At 42.4% G+C, this 18927-nt stretch overlaps 1 protein-coding gene across 2 annotated transcripts in view; it reads left to right on the forward strand.

Annotated features, from left to right (window-relative positions):
• The window catches only part of znf408 (zinc finger protein 408), a 32036-nt gene that overhangs the window by 3154 nt on the left and 9955 nt on the right, over positions 1–18927 (forward strand). For both annotated transcript variants that reach the window (XM_050049311.1, XM_050049226.1), the window contains 5 exons: positions 2533–2591; positions 6109–6320; positions 11175–11938; positions 13693–13902; positions 16171–16294. In XM_050049311.1, coding sequence (XP_049905268.1) covers positions 2533–2591; positions 6109–6320; positions 11175–11938; positions 13693–13902; positions 16171–16294 — 1369 coding nt within the window. The remainder of the gene's footprint in view (positions 1–2532; positions 2592–6108; positions 6321–11174; positions 11939–13692; positions 13903–16170; positions 16295–18927) is intronic.

Consider the following 18927-nt stretch of genomic DNA (forward strand, 5'->3'; position numbering starts at 1 on the left):
CAAGCTTTAAACTGTTGCACCTAATTTTTGGAAACCTGTGTCTCTTCAAAATGTCTGACAAAGATTTTCAGGGCTCACTTGAAAAAGAGATATCCTATCTCAACGTGACTGTTTTCCTCTGGTTAAATAAAGGTTAAATTTTACCACTTAGACAGTATTGTCCACCAGTTGATTCCTGATCTACACATTTAAATTCTGGGACCAAAGAGTCGCTGTGAAAGTCAGGGCTGATTCTAAGATGGATCTGTAAACAACACAAGGGCGCTTTAACACCACTTCGTGGTGACTTGTGTCATTTTAGTGAGGGAAAGGTGGTTTCGAACATGGCGCCAGGGGTATGAAGCTGTTGCCGCCCACGTACACAAGGACAAACTTTTTTCTGCCACACAGAGCAAAGTTGTGTGTTGAATTTCTGGCCAATAAAACAGTACAGGGTGGGCACTGAGGATGCAGAAAGAAGACGAGATGAAGGAGCTGATAATGTTGTTGTCTAAATACTCTGAGTTCAACATCACGATGGTATCACCTTACAAGGACAAGAGATTTTTGTTGTCTTGCTACAGTATGCAGCTATAAGCTAGTTTGCATTTACGACAGTGACGTTTACTGAAGCACCTTCTTGTCATCGCAGCCCTGAACCGGAGCGGCAGCTTTTAAAAACACTGCTTTTGGGGGATCGCTCTCGCAGGTCGGCAGTTGTCAGGGTGGTTACAGCACAGCGGTGTGAAAGCAGCTTAAGAGTCTGTGTCAGTGACATGACAGCATGTTCACAAAGAAGGTGCATATATGCTGTCGTTAAACATTGGCAATGCAAAAACACAATTGGTTTGTCCAGAGCCAGTGTTGGTTTGTCCAGTTTGGTTACTGTAGAAACAACATGGCATACACTGTGGACCCGGACCTGCTCCGTATGAAGATATAAACAGCTTTTTCTAAGGAATCCAAAACACAATTCTTGGTTGTACCTTTGTGATTATACACTAATGAAAGCGTATGAATATTATAACCTATGTCTGCCAATATATCATCATGAATCCTACACACTGGACCTTTGAGGAGGTGTGATGATACCATGTTTATCATTTTAGATTTTAGATTTGCCAATTAGCAGTAAAGACAAAGTACAGCTGTGGTTGATGGGGACGTCAGTAGCTCTGCAGGTAACTGGTCATAAATCCAAGTATTGATGTTGAGCTGATGATGGGATGAAAAGTCAGAGCATCACCTAAGTTACTACAGTTCATCCTGAAGGGAAAATAAATGCTAAACTACATTTCATGGCGATCTGTCTGATAGTTGACAAGACATTTTACTCAACACCACAAATATCAACCTGATGGTGGAGCGAGAGGAAAAGTCAGAGGATGATTAAAGTCAGTGGGATTCATTCTCTGGGGAACAAGAATGTCTGTGCCAAATCTAATCCATCCTGTAGTTGTTAAGATATTTCAGTCTGGACCACATGATTGACCAATCATGGCTAAAACACCATCAACTTGCTGTCAACACTGAGACATTTAACTTCATCAGATATATATAAATAAAGTCTTTGTTGCCCCTTCTAACATATTTTGCCTCAGTGTCCACTTTGAAACTCAATTCCAATTATTATTTTTTCCTCCATCAAGCAGCTGACACCCTGAGGCCCATTAAGTGCATGTATTAAGACCATCATTTTGTTTTAGTGCTATCTCGGGTGTATATGATCGTGAAGTATTTTCTCTTCATGCTCAACTTAACTGCATATTTTCTTTCAGGGAGCTGAGAGAGAACAATGAACTGGCAGTCAAATTTTATTTAGCCTGTACAGGAACCTGCAATTATCATTTGTTTGTGCCTGAATCATGGCTGCACCTGAACAAGCATCAAACACACAGTAATGAGCACTCTGTAACAAAGAAACCGTCCATATAAAAATAGAAATGCAACTGAAATTAGTTTCATTAAAGTTCTGTGCTGTTAGTTGTCCAGTGTAAATTCCAAGTATCTCATGATTTTACCTTCACCAGCAGAAAGTTTCTTAGTTTGAAAGCATTTTATCTCCTGTTGCAGACAGTGCTGACCCTGTGGGAAGATAATGAATCAGTCCTTGTCATTTCCACCGAGCTTGTACAGTAGAAAACATGAGGAGAAAAAGAGTCGCAGCAGCTTCACAGATAAAAAGATGTACCAGTGATAATTTACAAGGGCACTGCAATCAAAGCACAGCCTGCCTATCAGTACATTTTTATTTCATACTAAGTGGGACTGAGTCAGACACAGAGAGTAATCATCACTGATAGGAACATTTATATAAAAGTACCTGAAGCACCTGTCAGCCTGTCGCTGTAGACACAGCAAGTAGGTTCATGGCTCATTCATGAAACATGATGTCATCCACAGTAACAGGGTCTGAGCCCAGGAGTTGTGTCTCAGTAAAAGTTGCACTAAAGCGTCAGTGTGCAGGAACTTTAAGTGGAAGATAAGATCCTGTGTGAGGACCTGTCCTGGTTATTTAGGCAGCAAAGTAAACTTGTGTGTTGTGTTCTGTAGGTGCTGATGGAGATCGCAGCAAATAAAGAAACTTTCCTACAAAGAGCCGTCTGGATCAAGTAAGTCTGCACACAGAGGCACCTGGGGCTGTTTGTTATCTGTATCTGATTTGCAGATATTTTAGACGCTTGGATTGGTTTGATTTATTGTGTTTTTTTAACGGTTTTATTGTTGTTGTTTGTCTTTCAGACTTAACACACATTCAACAAGGGAAAATCAGATTAAAACACTGCATGAGAAACGAACAGGAAAAACAAAACAGTCACTCAAAGAAAAGATGGTGGGGGATGCAAGGGTGACATTAAGAATGTTATGTAACATTCACTGGATCTCATACATCCATTGAACTGGAGGCTGCTGTTTTATAAGTGTACAGACTGTCCCAGTGGTCCTCCAGGCTCCTATCAAAGTCTTTTAGTCCTGGTATTCCTTCAGCCAGGAGTCCCCACTGAAGCAGGCTGCTTTACGCTCCCTCCAGTTTAGAGGAATTAGTCTTTTAGTAGATAAAGACAGACAGACAGAAACCATTACTCCTGAAAGACAGAAACAGTCTAAACAGCACTGTTAAAATCTGCTCTAAGATCACAGCAGTGACACAACTGGAACTGACCAGTTTTTACAATCAACAAATCCTCCAGAAAGTATTTTAGCTTCCTCTGGACGTGTTATTGCAGGCGACTTTTCTCTGCTGCCATCAGGGCGTCGTTACATTTTACCTGCTTGTAAAACTAACCGCTATTCAAACTCTTTTATTCCCTCTGCAATTTGTCTTTTTAATTCTCTGTAAATTTTTGCCATCTGGTGGGATTAATAAAGTTGTTTGAATCTGAATCTAAATCTGATGAGCAACCCAACGTCCATAGGCGGTCGACAGTGACTCCAACATTACTGTCCAACTTCAGGCCCAGCAAATGTGCTTTGCGGCACACTGGGAAATTCACATCGAAAAACATCAGAGACATCGCTTCTAACCAGAGTGTTTTCACAGCTGGACAGTCCCAGAGCAGTTGTGCCAGCATAAATCTTGATGTTTGTTATCCATCTTGGATAATCTAACTGTAGTAATGGATTGATTTATTGTCAGTAAAATGCAAAATGAAATTTATTTCTTAGTCCTGGACTTAAATCTATCATCGTCGCTGGGTCCCATGTGAGTTGCCTGTCTGAAAACAATATGGCAGCTGTCTGGTATCAAATTATCTCGTATTGTAGTTAAACATTAAGTTAAAATATGTTTCTGAAAACATTTGAAACAGGTCATATTCAACGCAGTAACATAATCTTGGTTCATATCTGATCAGTGCTGCTTAGTTTACTGTTTGGTCTGAGTTTTGTTTCTATACTCTTTGTGTCCGTGGTAGAGGGCATGTAAAAACGATCTACGATCTGTCGTTTGAGCAAACAGCCCCTGCAGAGTTTCGCAAGCTGTGGGCAAATGAACAGGAACATCTGGGCTCTGGCAAGATGGAGGGAAGTTTAACAAAGTTCAGTAACACATTCCTGCGTACATTGTTTTGATACAAAGCTGGATGAAACTTGCCGAAGTATGCCTCTAAGGTCCGATTCACAAAAGATGTTGCCCTGATTTGTGTCTGATTGCAGTTATCCATGTGACAAAGTATAAATGTTTCCTTGGTGCCAAGAACAAAGAAGAGAGACAAAGAAAAGTAAAAATTTTCAGACAGCCAGTGACAGGACCTGACCGACTTTTGCTCAGGAATTTAAGCGTGACAGGGAGAAACTGTAGTTGGTATTAAATAATGTACCAGTCTGTCAGTGCGCTTCAGTCACCACCAGTTGGACTTGGACCGTTCTTGCACTGAGGCTCATTTGCATACAAAGGGGCCAACGTTGTGCCAAATGTCTGCATATTACCTCATTTAAATACGAGAGAATTTCACAGGAGCACTGAGATGCTGTTTTCTTGGCAGCGCAGTTATGGGTTCACTTCACGCTTTGCAAGGTGCTCTGAGGATTACACGCTTTCTTTTGTCCTGTTTGTGCAGGTTTAGCAGACGCAGAAGGCACACAATCCTTTTGTGAATTCCCTCAAGAGTGTGCAGCCCAGTTGCCAGAAGAAAATGTTGGCATTGTATGTTTCTGCCAACCAGGGATCTGTCATGTTTCATACATAACTTATCAACATTTCTAAAGTGACATAGAATATGAGCTGAGTTTGTCATCAGGAGGTGGAGGGGATGGTGGATGGCGTGACATTTAGGCAACATGCCTTCCAAGCTGCAGACGACTGTTCAAGACCAGCAAACAACAACACCAGTTGTGATTTTGTGAGTCATTGCTGTGATCCAGCAGCTTTTTAGGCTGCTGGATCACATGTTTCTCTACAAAGCAGGATGGTGCTTTGAGAAGCAGGGATTGTGTCCCCAAAACCAAGTATTTTAACCCTTTGAAACCTGAGCAAATTGGCATGATTTTTTTTTCTTAACTCAGAAAAAAAGCAATTAGAAATTCATGAAATGGCCCGAACATTGGCAAGATAGTAAAAAGTTTAGTAACTAAGATATCACCCAAAAAATAAGCAAAAAGGAAAAGTAAAAAACAAGAAAATTACCTAAGAAATAAGCAAAAAAGAAAAGTAAAAAAACAACAAGAAAATTACCTGAAAATAGCAAAAGAGAAAATTTTAAAGGCAAAAACCCGTCAAAATTACCCGAAAAAGATTGCTAAAAATTAAATAAAATAATATCTATATCTACGTTCTGTAACGTAATTTTAAATGTATATTTAGAACTTGGCATTTCACTATTTTTTTGATAATTCTTTAATAACACTTCTCTAATAATGCTCATTGCCTTTTTCTGAAGTTTTCTGTAGAAATCAAACCATTTTAAGTTTTTAAAATTTTTAAATGTTTGTGAAAGGCACCTGAACGCAGCACAAGAAAATGGATGTCTATCCAGGTTTAAAAGAGTGAAGCCAAAACATGATTTTTTTTCGGAACCGTAACCAAGTGTTTTTTGTGCCTCAGCCTGACCACGTGTAACCACAGCGTAACTGAAGCATAAAGTCTCAACGTATCCGCAACATGACGCTGTGCAAATTTAACATATCCGTGGTTTACAGAGACGTAACAGTGCCAACATTTTTCTGGCATTTGTGTGTGAGTGTGTTGTGTTTTGTCTACACTGTGGTTTGTGTGTCGTCTTCCACTGCTGGCTGTGTATGTAGTGCCAATACTTCCTCCTGCTGCGGGCGGTGAGCTGTGTTGTGTTCTGATTTAAAGCTGCCCTACTTTTCTCTGCCAGAGTGTGAAACTGGAAAAAAATTGCACAGTCATTTACTGCCACCAAGTTTCCTGTGATGAGCCACAGGGGACAGTTTGAACCGCTGTCCATGATCATACTGCCCATACTTCCACATCATATTTCAACTCACATTCATTATATGAACTTTGTAGGTCTTTTATGTTCTCTTTCATCTCTGACTGTTTCATACAAACACCCACAGGGATGAAACTTGAAACTCAGATGTGAGGAAGCACTCGGCTCAGTGCACCACATTTACACTCAGCTTAACATCTTTCTGTTTACATCTATTTGTGTTGATTTCCCCCAGATTTGCCTGCCAGGCGCGAAACCGAGGCCAGCAGAACGTGGCAGTGCAGTGTGCCTGTGGAGAGGTGTGTGCGGGCGAGTGTGTGGATGTGTGTCTGCGTGTGTGTCAGGACATCCAGCCAGGGACAGAGCTACTGTTGTACGAAGACACCGTGGGAAAAAGTCAGACGACAGCCAAACCTGATGCACAGGACAGCTCCACAGGACGTATAGGTGACAGCTGTAAACACACACACACACACACACACACACACACACACACAGACACACACATATAGACACACAGACAGGTGGGTTTAGATAAATTCATTAACTTTGTATTCACACTGAAGTCTGAGACACATTTAATAAGTAATTATCAGGTTTATTCCCAAGAAAAGGATCATTTTCCACCTGTAGGTGATAAAACCTGTCATTCAGTTTTATTAAAAGAGAAAACAAAACCTTTTTATGATGCATTTTCAAGCATCTCTAGTTGCTCTTAAAAAAAACTTTACTTTTTATTAAAAAGTACTCGAAATCCCAACGTTTTCATTAAATGTTGTTTATCGTCTACCAAAGCAGTGTGTCTGTTCAGGACGTGACTGCAGGTTTCATGGTTTATTTTAAAATATAAATTAACACTTTGCTTTCAGCCTGCAGCTGAAAATGTTCACATCTCATGAAAGGTTCTGTATGTGACATTCAGAGCATTAATACAGCAGCAAATCACCACCTGCTCTGCACAGATACAGTGAAGTGATGGAGTCCTGAGCACAGAGTGAAGTCAGCCTGTCTGGTTTGTTGCAGCAGGCGGTTCAGCCACACGTGCATGTTAGTGCATGTATGTGTTCCACTGGCTTGGTCACTGCTGCCACTTTGCACTACAGCGTCAGTTTTAAACGCACCTTCTGCACATCTCTGGGGACAACAATGGATTTGAGGGTGCGTTAAATGCAGCATGTGAACAAACCTCTGATTAATTTTTTGGCCACTGGTGGCAGAACTTTACGACAAGCTTAAAATCACACACATATTTTGACTTGGGGTGTCAGCTGAGAATATTTTAGACCAGTTATGCATGTTGGTCTATAAGTTGATTTTGCACTGTGATGCTAGTTAGCTGGCGGTGCTGCTCATTCAGTCATTACCGCTAGTATCACCATCTCAACCAGCAGTGTCTTGCTAGCATAGTAAAGAACGCTTAAAGGGTTTTGCGATTCAAAATGAAGCAGATTACTGAGGATGGACACAGAGTTTCCTCAGCAACACTTTCCACCACAGGGACGGCGTCATCACCGAATGAGCAACGCCACTAGCTCCATGTTACCTCCCTCCTGACCAGTGTGGACGCAGTGTCAGAAACCAGTGGAGGGTGGGCAGTGGGCGTGTTTCCATATGTTAATGCAGCTAGCTGACTGTCTGTTAGCAAAGCCAACAGGAAATTTAAAAAAAGTGAAAATATTTACAACACAAAACATTAAGATTTCACCACCAATAAATGGATAATGCTTTGAAATCAGTGCTGAAGCTCACTGAGCCAAGGGAACGCCAGTCTAAAAGGAATGACTCTCGTATTTCACGTAATTTCTCTTCTTAAAAATTACCTAGTTAGTTTCTGGTTAATGGATGTCGGCATTTCGAAAGCAAAATTAAGCGAAACTGACATCCCTAACTATGACGTTTTATGGCACATTTGGAGCAACATTATTTTTCATTTGGTCCAATCGTCTCTCTCTTTTAGCTCTGTTTTTGGTCTCCACCAACTCCTGAGGGAAATATCTGTCTCTTTAGCTGCTAAATGCTCCTCTACATGTTCACCAGTTAGACTTTAACTGTGTCTGCCTGCTGTTTGTGTACTGTGGCTTTATCAGAGCTGTTTTACTGATTCTGACAGAAATATACAGTGAGCTGAGAGACGCTTTCAACTTGGTTAAATCCACGATTTTTGAGCCCTTCTCACAGTCTGGCAACCTAAATTTGTGATTATTAGCTAATGTTAATGACAAACCCTTCTGATAGTTCTCACAGGAATGTGATACCATACAAGGTTATATGGTTCTGATTAATGTCACCAGACTCTGCTTCAGCTGACGTCACGCTCTCCAACCGGAGGAGCCAGAGAGACATTTTACAACAACATTGACCCCAGAAAACCTCAATTATCATCCAGTGTTATAATTACAGTCTCAGTTATAGCTGAATGAAATGGCACAAATAAACACAAAGGATGAATGAGCATCAATTTCAGTGATAAAGGCAGAAGTTCCACGTCATCGTTATCTAACATCACAAACGTCCATTAGCTTCATTTGTGGAGAAAAACCTTCGTGATCAGTGGAAATACACCTGAAGCAGGAGGTTAATCATTAGGAGATGAATCATTTCTGGTGAAAGCAAACTACATGGGTCAAATGAAAGCACTGAGCAAGAAAACAAAATCATTAAAGCACATTTGTTATGAAGGAATAATATGCTCCCCAGCTCTGCTAATCCTGTAGCAACATTTACGTGCTGTGATTGATGGGACATTAAGGAGGACCTTCATGCAGAGAGCACCCAGCAGCAGCAGCAGCAGACTCTGGCTCTGCTGTGGATATGTTATTAAACCCCTGCTCCTGTACGGCGCTGAGATCTGAGAACAGATCGAGCCTATAAATCATGGATGCATCTCCCAAACAATTATGGATACCAAATGAAAGATAATAAGATAAGAAACAATTGATCCCTGCAGGGAAATTAAATTGCTGTGGAAGCAAATATTTATTGGATTCAGAGGGAGAAAAGATTGTTGTAATATAGGCAACAAGTACAACAACAAGTAGATAAAATAAGCTTTAAAATGAATAAAAATATGAAAGAATAAAACAAAAACTAGCAATTAAAATGGAAATCGATAAGATTTTTGCGTCCGTGCTGAGGATAGCCGTGGCTGGAGGCACACAACCACACTGCGTTAATTCTAGTTTATTTTAAATTGTCATCATGAAGTAAATGTTATAAGTGCAGAGTAATGACACCACCAGCGTTAAGACTGGTTTCCTTTTAGTCTCACTTTCACCATGCAACTGAACCTTCCTTGGTTGTGCCCTTGATCGCTATGTGCTCCAATAACAGTTGAGCAAGATTGGAACCTGGCAGAACCTCGGTCAACTTTCTGAAGCATCTCAAGAGGTCTGTTACGAACATCAAAACACTAGTGAACTTTATCGATGTTGCATCGAGAGTGTCTGACAGGCTGTAACACTGTGTGGTTTGGCAGCGACTGCAGACAGTTTACAAAGGACTGTAAAGACAGCAGGAAAAATCATTGGCTCAGAACTACCATCAATTCATGAGTCTTACACCACTTGTTGTAAAAGGAAAGCCCAAAACATCTTTAAGGACACCATCCATCTCGCTCGTGCTCTGTTCTCGCTCCTTTCACTTAAAAAACATTATCGAAGCATCAAGTCGCAAAACACCTGTCTCTGCAACAGCTTCTTCCCCCAGGCTGTTAGGTTGCTGAACAGTTGACGCCAGGGCTCCCTGAGAGTCAAAGATTCCAATCATCAGATGGAAACCTCTCAGTCGACTGAGATTGTTTAAAGGGATAGTGCACCCAAAAATGAAAATTCAGCCATTATCTACTCACCCATATGCCGAGGGAGGCTCAGGTGAAGTTTTAGAGTCCTCACATCACTTGCAGAGATCCAAGGGGAGAGGAGGTAGCAACACAACTCCACCTAATGGAGGCTGATGGCGCCCCAGATTCAAACATCCAAAGACACATAATTGAAACCACAAAATATCTCCATACTGCTCATCCGTAGTGATCCAAGTGTCCTGAAGCCCCGACATAAAAAGTTGTTTGGAAAAACGTCATTTAAACTCTGTTTTTAGCCTCATTGTAGCCTGTAGCTCTGACTGCCTCTCTGGGCACCACGCTCACGTGAGACCGTGAAACATGGGCATCACCTTCATGTGTGTTCACGTGCTTTCAATCAATCAATCAAACTTTATTTATATAGCGCCTTTCATACATCAAAAATGCAACCCCAAAGCGCTTTCGCTGGTCTCACGTGCAAGCGCACACATGTGAGCGCGGTGTACAGAGAGGCAGTCAGAGCTACAGGCTACAATGAGGCTAAAAACAGAGTTCATATGACGTTTTTCCAAACTTTTTATGTCGGGGCTTCAGGACACTTGGATCACTACGGACGAGCAGTATGGAAATATTTTGTGGTTTCAATTATGTGTCTTTGGATGTTTGAATCTGGGGCGCCGTCAGCCTGCATTAGGTGGAGTTGTGTTGCTACCTCCTCTCCCCTTGGATCTCCGCAAGTGATGTGAGGACTCTAAAACTTCACCTGAGCCTCCCTCGGCATATGGGTGAGTAGATAATGGCTGAATTTTCATTTTTGGGTGCACTATCCTTTTAAAGTCAATTAGTCGTTTTTTGTCTTATAAGATTTAGCTGCAGAGTGAGCGCTCTTTACTTTCAGCTCTTTACAGGCAGCTGTGAACATGGAGGCGCCCACCTGGAGGAGGCGAGGCTTTGCCCAGTGTGGCTTTGAGATAACTTTATCTTCTGCTTAGAAGTGGTGAATTTATGATATCTGGTGTTGGCAAAAATGTTGCACAGTTCCAATCTGTCGTTGGTGCAGGTAGCTTGTTTACTATATTAAGTGAGGGTCACTGTCATCCTGAACATACCGCTGAATCCCGTTCAAACTCTCAAACTCTACATGGAGGAGGAACTAAATTGGCGAGAACCTGACCAGATTCAAGCCTGTGGGCAATAATGAGAAACTACAGCCAGGCCTGGCCCGAATCAGGCAAGTCAGGTTTGGTCCAGTCGGGATCGAGCAGAGGATCATAACTCTTGTGTGCCCTTTGTGCATTTCATTGGTATTTTTTTACGTAACACACAACGTTATTCTTTATGACTTTATTCTCTGCTCAAGATGTCGTCACTCAGCTATTTCTTTACATCACAGTTAGTGGTTTGCTGCTAATTAGTGACTTTAATCATAATTCAGTTATCAGAATTGTTGCCGACACATTTTCTACCAACCAGCTTTACTGTCATTTCTTTTTGTTGGACAGAAAACAAAGTGGAACCAGAGACTGCAGCTACCAACATATCAATCGTTCAAGAGAAGGGAGAGGAGACAGAGGATAAACAAGAGGAAGAGGAGGATGAAGAACAGCACAGAAACCTGCACAGGTGCATCAAGAGGAGTCACCTGACCACACACCTGAGGAAGAGGAGAGCCGCCAAAACCACTCACACTCACACAGACAATGATAATATCACAACAGCAGGTGGACACACAGACAGGACAGGTGGACACACAGACAGGACAGGTGGACACACAGACAGGACAGGTCCAGCTGCTGTGGACAGACAGTCACACTGTAAACCCACAGACAGACAGACAGACTCAGGAGACCTCTCTGCACCTCCTCCCGTCCGCTGCAGCTCCCGCCTGGCGGCTAAACCCCGACGCGTTCACTGTCTGAGCAGCCGGGGGAAGCAACCCCCTGCCGTCCTCGACCCACCCGGACAGACAGAGGGACAGAGCCACAGCTCAGCTGAGGACGACACGTCTGTCACAGAGAAGGAGGTTCCCATGAAGATCTCCCGCCCTGATGCTGAGGAGACCGCAGCAGCACATGATGCCGGGGCAGCTCTTTCACGGCATCCAGAGGTCAGAGAGAGGCGGTACAGATGTTCCAGCTGCGGGAAAAAGTTCTACCAGATCGGTCACTTAAAGAAACACCAGTTCAGCCACACAGCAGAGAAACCCTTCAGCTGCCAGGAGTGTGGGAAGAGCTACACCTCTGCAGAGAGCTTCAGAGCACATCAGGTACGCTGTGAATTCTTTCTCGAATCCAGAGTCCATACTTTGCTTATAAAACACAACACATTCAAACATGAAATTTGGTTATTGAAGAAGAAGAAGAAGAATTTCATTAATCCCTGAGGGGAAGTTGAATTGTTCCGCTCTGTTTTCATACACACACATGCACAAACAGGACTGATACAAGCATTAAATGGAGTGATGTCAGAATGAGGGGGCTGCCTCAGACAGGCGCCCCAAGCAGGAGATTCAGTGCCTTGCTCAAGGGCACCTCAGCAGCACGCAGGCGAACTGGAACCTCTCCAGCTGCCAGTCCATGTTTCATACTTGGTCTGCACTTCCTTTTCCCTCATCTCAAAGTCAGTGGGTTTTTTAAATGGTTTGGTTCGATGCCTGAAATAAGATCTGTGGTTACCACAAGCTTCAGAGACTTTCACATTTTGTTCTACCATATAAAATACATCAGGTTATAACCCACTGTGAATTTTAGAGCCCTAATATGTCTAACAAAAGGCGGTTGCAGACAAGTGACTACAGAACATCTTCACGCTGAACACGGCATTACAGCCTCGCTTTATTTATACTCAAGCTCCTGCAAACTGTTGTGGCAGTTGACAAAAGCTTAGTGGTGTTGCAGTTATAGTCATGTACTCTTCATCGTTGCATGCACTCTTCAAAAATCTTAAAAGTGTACTCATTTGTGAAGATTATCTCGCTGAACAAAATGTGTACGTTTCATGAAATGTTTGTTGGCCACTGAGCTTATTTTCTGCAATAATCCAAAATCCAAAGGAAAAATCTGACAGGCCTTTTGACGAGGGACCCATTGCAACGCTAACTTCAGGGTTGGCCTACAGAAAAAGTCGCCCCTGCAGCACTCAGTTGCCAAAATATGAAGAGTTTTCTTTTTTTTTGTTAAGATTATTTTTGTGGGCTTTTTTGCCTTTAATGACAGGACAGAGAGTGAAATGGGGAGACAGAGAGAGAGTGGGGACTGACATGCAGCAAAGGGCTGTGAGTCGGATTCGAACCCGCAGCCGCTGCAGCGAGGCAGTGCCCCTGTACATGGGGCGCCGGCACTATCCACTACATCATATGAACATTTTTCATTGTTAAAGGAGCTCAGTTTTGAGTTTAGCCGTCTTAAACACAGGTTTGTCTCTCTATAATGTCAGACATCGCCACAATGGTGTGTTTCTGATTGGAGCCTGATGGACAGTGGATTTTTAAGGCTGACATCATTATATGAGAGTTTAAACTTTTTTAAAACAATGGGTCACCTGTGTAATTTATAGGCATTTCTTAATTTGGTACCAATAATGAGCAGGACATTCTACAGTTGTGTAATAAACTTTGTAATGCTTTCTGGTGGAGAACTAATAGTCATTCGTCCAGCACCTCCACTTGTGTCCTCAGATAATACTTTTTCCTTCCTTCCTTCTCTGCTGCTCTCTTTATCTTTTTTTAGGATGTCTCCCTGTATGATTTTATCCTGTTTGTTCAGTTCTCTGCAGGAATAATAAAAACCCAAAAAAACAACCACTTGACAACTAAATGGCCTCAGAAAAACAATATACGTCAGCAGTGTCTTTTTTTAAACAGTGGGTGTTTGGGTACCGGGAGATTTTCCTTTACTCTGCTCCCTTGATGGCCACGAGCTTAGTCATCATGCAGGGTAGCAATTTACTCATCCCAGTGAATGGTAACAATAGATGGTTAATAATACATTTTACTTGTGATAATAATGGTATTATCTGCAGATGAGTCACCGCGGAGAGCGTCCCTTCTCCTGCCCTCACTGTGAGAAGACGTATGGCCTGAAGCGGGACCTGAAGGAGCACCTGGTCCTGCACACCGGGGAGAAACCTTACGTCTGCGAGCACTGCGGCAAAGCATTTGCTCGCCGCCCCTCCCTACGCATCCACCGCCTCCTTCACTGCAGCAGGATGATTTACACACAGCCTCCTAAGGTAGGGGGGTGTTACAATTTATCTGCGCTGTTAAAGGATCCCTGCGGAGTTTCAGACCTCTAGAAGCGCTGTGGAGCTTTTTTTTTTCTGTTCTTTATCTCGTCACACTTTTCCACTGATCCACAGGTGGAGGTAACACGCCAAGAAAAGATAAGATAACACTTTATCGATCCCTAGCAGGAAAATTCAGTTTGCTGCAGAAGAATAAAGTCAGAAGTAATTACAGATAAATTAACTAAATAAAAGAAATGGATAAAGAGTGGTCTATATAAAACTAAAATAAGAATAGAATTAAAAACTAGAAATTATACAAGACCATATGGAGGCAAAACATTTACATGGTAAAGTGACCGTGGTGATTAATAGCAGTCTCTATTAGCAATGCACACGTGAGAATATAAGATATTATTAAAGCCGGGGTCGTCAGAAATCTGGAAAAGGCAAAAATAAAAAGCAGCAGCAGAACTTGAAGACACACCTTGCTCTGCATCTCTCCCCTCTCTGCCCTAAGCCCCTCCCACCAGACGACCGCAGGCATATGTAGCACTTCATACAGTATCCCAGTGTTTCCTATACATTATTTAATCTTATTTCATTGTAGAGTTTTGCACAGAAAATTCTCTCAGCCCCTCCTTGCCCTGCTCTTTCTCTGTTTATCGGAACACAAATGAGCCAAGGAGTCCCTTGGCCCATGGACTACTCCCCCAGAAGGAGAGCAGACAGCAGCACAGACCTTCAGACGGCGGCTGTAGCAGCTTGATTTCGACCAGCACAAACCCCCCAAGCCCCAGGTGTCACAGTTGGCTGGTGGTCAGCAGCAGCACCGGATTTAACCTGTGTAACAGCAGCAACAGAAAGTTTGCTGATCTAGCGGGGAGTCGGGGTTATCCGGTCCCTCAGAGCTGGGGTTTGGGCTGGCTGGATTCTGGTTGCTGTGGCCGCTGACTGGGGGTCAGTCTCCAGAGCTGCTGCCTGCTCTCCTCCTGGTGAGGTGGTCTGTAGCGGCGGGCAGTGAAGCAAAGGACACGCTGTGATTTGAGGCTCTAGCTAACGTTAGCTACATAAACATGAACACGAAGCTGCAGCTGTGAGCCTTTAGCTTCGGTTAGCAGACGGCTAAACTATCGGCGACGTTTTCTCTCCATCTCTGAAATGCTCACTGATGTTTAGACGTGTTTTATTAGTTTATTATCAGACTCTCTTTCAGACTCTCTGATGAGTCTGTCTTGCTTTTTTGGGGTTGCTTTGCAGTGTAGGCAGTTGTTGACAATGTTGGAATAGCAACTTTCTCTGCAGGATTCTCCATCATTGAACAACCAGGGACGTGCATCTAGGGCTGCACAATTGATCAAATTTTAATCACAATCACAATTTTGGCTTCCTACAATTAAATGAACATGATCAGCTGTGGTATTTACATTTAAAATGCTCCACTCATAGAAAACTCTGCTTCACATCAAATCACGTGCGGCTGTGGCTCAGAGGTAGAGCGGGCCGTCCACTAATTCCTCCTCCAGTCATCGTAATATAATGAATCATATAGTATGGGATATAAGATACAGTACGAGGTGAAAGGTGGTAATACAATACAATATAATATATAGTATAGTACAGCAGTATAATGTAGAACTGAATAAAGTATAGTATGGGTGTAATATAGTATAATATAGTAGAGTATAGTATAATATTTAATTGATAACAAACTTTTGTATAACTGAATAAATCAACAGAATATGTTGCACCCTGCTGGCAAACATGCATGTAAACAGTACAGGATTTAAAATGCTTTAAAAATCAGCTTAATAAATGTTTCATGAAGAGAGAAAACACATTCAACATACTTGTTAGAGCTCAAGGATACACACAACGAGCTGTGGTGAGCAACACTGAATAAAATATAGCTTTAGTTTGTTTGCAAGAAAACTCCAGCAGTGCCTTTAAGAGCTCGTCCGCTCATGTGTGGTGACATTTTTAAGTTATTGCTTTTCTAATAAGGAGGACAGTGGGCAGCTTAATAAATTCATTTTTCATTCATGTACTGTATTTATCCTCAGATCTGCTGCTGCACCTGCACCCTCGGCTGTTTCAGACTTTTAAACAGTTTCCGTCTCTGCACCGCTCAGCACACTTTTCAAATCTTTCACGTAACGTCTTTAAATTTGCATGCAGGTCTTGTTTTGTCTCCCCGAACAGCAGTTTGAACTTAAAGTATTTAGAAAGAGAGTGGAAAAGACATGCTGCATTTTGATGTAGTTCTGTCTCCCTCAGGTGCAGTGTACAATCTGCCCCAAGCTGCTGGCCAACTCGGGCTCTCTGAGGAACCACATGAAGCTCCACACGGGGGAAAAACCTCACATCTGTCAGCACTGTGGGAAGTGCTTCAGTCAGAAAGGTAATGTCAGAGCTCTGATGCAGGAGCTGCAGCACTCAGGTGTGCTCAGTTTGAAAATGCTGCTTGTTAAACACCATTCTGAGACTATAAAGTACTATTCGGACAGGATTAGTTTTACATAGGGATGTGAACTAATGTCAGTTTACCACAGGATGTCTGTGATATAAATGTCAGATTCGCACAAGACAAGAAATGTCTGTAATTCTACCAGAGATGGGAGTGGCCCTGGCGTCACCTCCCTGTCGTTGTGTCTTGTATTAACATTTACATGTATTGTATTTACATTTATTTCAACGATTAGCAATATGGATTTATATTAGGCCTACCTAACACAACCAGAAGTCTCGTGGCTCTGAAAAGTGCTTTCTTCTCGACCTTTTTGATTGGTCTTCCACGTAGGGTTATGCCATCATTAGAAGAATGTCCACTCACGTAGGGTTATGCCATCATTAGAAGAATGTCCACTATCACGACTGCCGACAACACGAAAGCTTCTTCGAGCGCCTCCATCATCGAAAAAACTTGGGAAACTAGTTGTAAACGTGGAAAAGTGGTTGTAAACAGTACGTGACGAAATATTTACATTTTTAGGATTGCGTTCGCACGGGATTAATATCACCCGAGGTATTTTCTCCGGACCGCTTTACAGAAGGTAAAAGTTGCCGTAATTTTTACTGACATTATCCGTAATGATTACAGACATGGCACGTTCAGACGGGACTAAAATCCCTGGTAATAATTACTTTACCCCACGTCTCCACGTTAAACTAATCCCGTCCGAATAGGGCTTAATCGTAAAGCGTACAAGTTTGTGAGTGTAAACGTAAGGTTGAACAGTGTCAATGAGGCTCATCTGACCAACATTCAGTCTTAACAATTCTTGTTAAAAGTAGGGAAACCTTAAGGCAAGCTACTGAATACAGTTGCTCATGGAATTGCTGAATGTAGTAAGCTGTTCATTGCTGGAGAGCAGAGTCCTCCAGGGGTCCTCCATTTTTGAAAACCGTCACCCACCCATACCCATAAAGCTCAGTACCAGAGCCTACCCATTACCCTGTGCCAACAATCACACCCTCTAGTTGGTTGAAATAAAACCCTTAATTCACAGAGTAAGATGTGACATGCCGGCTCTACATGCTGTATTTCACTACTGTCACTACTTTCTCTCAGGGTTGTCGTCGGCAACAGCATCCAACAAAAACTGGCCCAGCTGAAATTCATTGCAACAGAATGATCCTCTTTCTGTTGACATCAGAGGGCAATTTGAGCAGAAGCACCACCAGTCTGTGTTTGCTCTCAGCAGCTCAGCTAATGCAAAGTTCCCCACCGGCTTCTCTCCACTGCATTTCTTCAGCTGTAAACTGGCTCAAATAAATACAGCTGGATACCAGAGTCAGTCAAAACACTTAAAAATGTTTTCTCGTGTATAACATCCTCCGCACTCATATTTTGGGATGCCTTTTCACTGGTAGAAACGTAGCTAGTTTGCAATGCAAAGACAACAGGTTTGTTTTTGTTTTTTCATCAACACTGACTGGACGTCCACATAAAAAGTGATGAATCTTCCCTTTAAATAAATTCCCTTTGCTGTGGGAAATGGCGTTTGGGCTCGTTTTTCGTGAAGCTTTAGAGATTTCATGAAGCGTAACAAATTTTTTCTGCCATTAATGGAGGCAGCCTTTATTCCAGGTGCTATATCGAAGGCAGCTGGACTCACTTTGGTGTCTTGACTTGCTGGCCTGCGACTCCTCACCTGTCAGAACTGACGAGGCTTCTCAGATAAGAGGCCAGATGTCTTTAAGAAACCCAGGCAAGTCCAGTTACCTTCAATAAAGCACTTAGACCTCCACTATGATAGGCTGCAGGAAGCCCCGAAGAAGATACGCATTAAGTCACGGATCACTTGTTTGAAATCTTAAATATCCTCAGTGCAGTTTATTAAACGTCTTGCCCTATTTTATTTCTGCTGAACTGTCAAAAACATATTAGGTTTGATTTATACTTCAGTAGTTTTAAGCTTCATCTGCATTTATAATGTAATCTGTTACATCCTGTCCTGCAGAGATGATCTGCAGCTTCAGATAAATATTCCTGCAGGACTGAATATCATTGAGTCTGTTTGCTGACTGTATGAATCTTCTCCACTTGTGCTACACAGTGGCAGCTGCTCAGCAAAAATGACTCGGCCTGGCATTAAAGAAATACTCCAGTGTTTTGGAAAATACACTTGTTTGTTGTCTTGCCTGCCAGGTTGAATGTGATTGATATACTCTTCTTCTCAGTGCTGTCAGAGTCAAGGACACATTTAGCTTAGCCAAGCACTCAGGTTGAAAACTTAGTGACTTTCTCGCTGCATGAGGTCAGGATGGGATTTGAGAACGGGTTCCAAATTTTTCGATTCTGCCAAGCTTATTGTTTCTTTTATCGCTGACGGCCTGTTGTTCCTGACAGTTGCGTATTTCAAAATAATGTCGTCAAACATGTGTATGCTGCTGGAGGCTTGCAACATGAAGAAGTCATGGTGGAGAGGAAGAAACGGTCCAAAGCGTGGCTTCATTTCATGAAGGAAGATGACAACTGTGCTGCTTGTAATGTCTGTTTGCTCTGTGTCTACAGTGCATGTGTTCAAACTC

Source organism: Epinephelus moara, chromosome 1, assembly GCF_006386435.1.
Source record: "Epinephelus moara isolate mb chromosome 1, YSFRI_EMoa_1.0, whole genome shotgun sequence".
NCBI lineage: Eukaryota > Metazoa > Chordata > Actinopteri > Perciformes > Serranidae > Epinephelus > Epinephelus moara.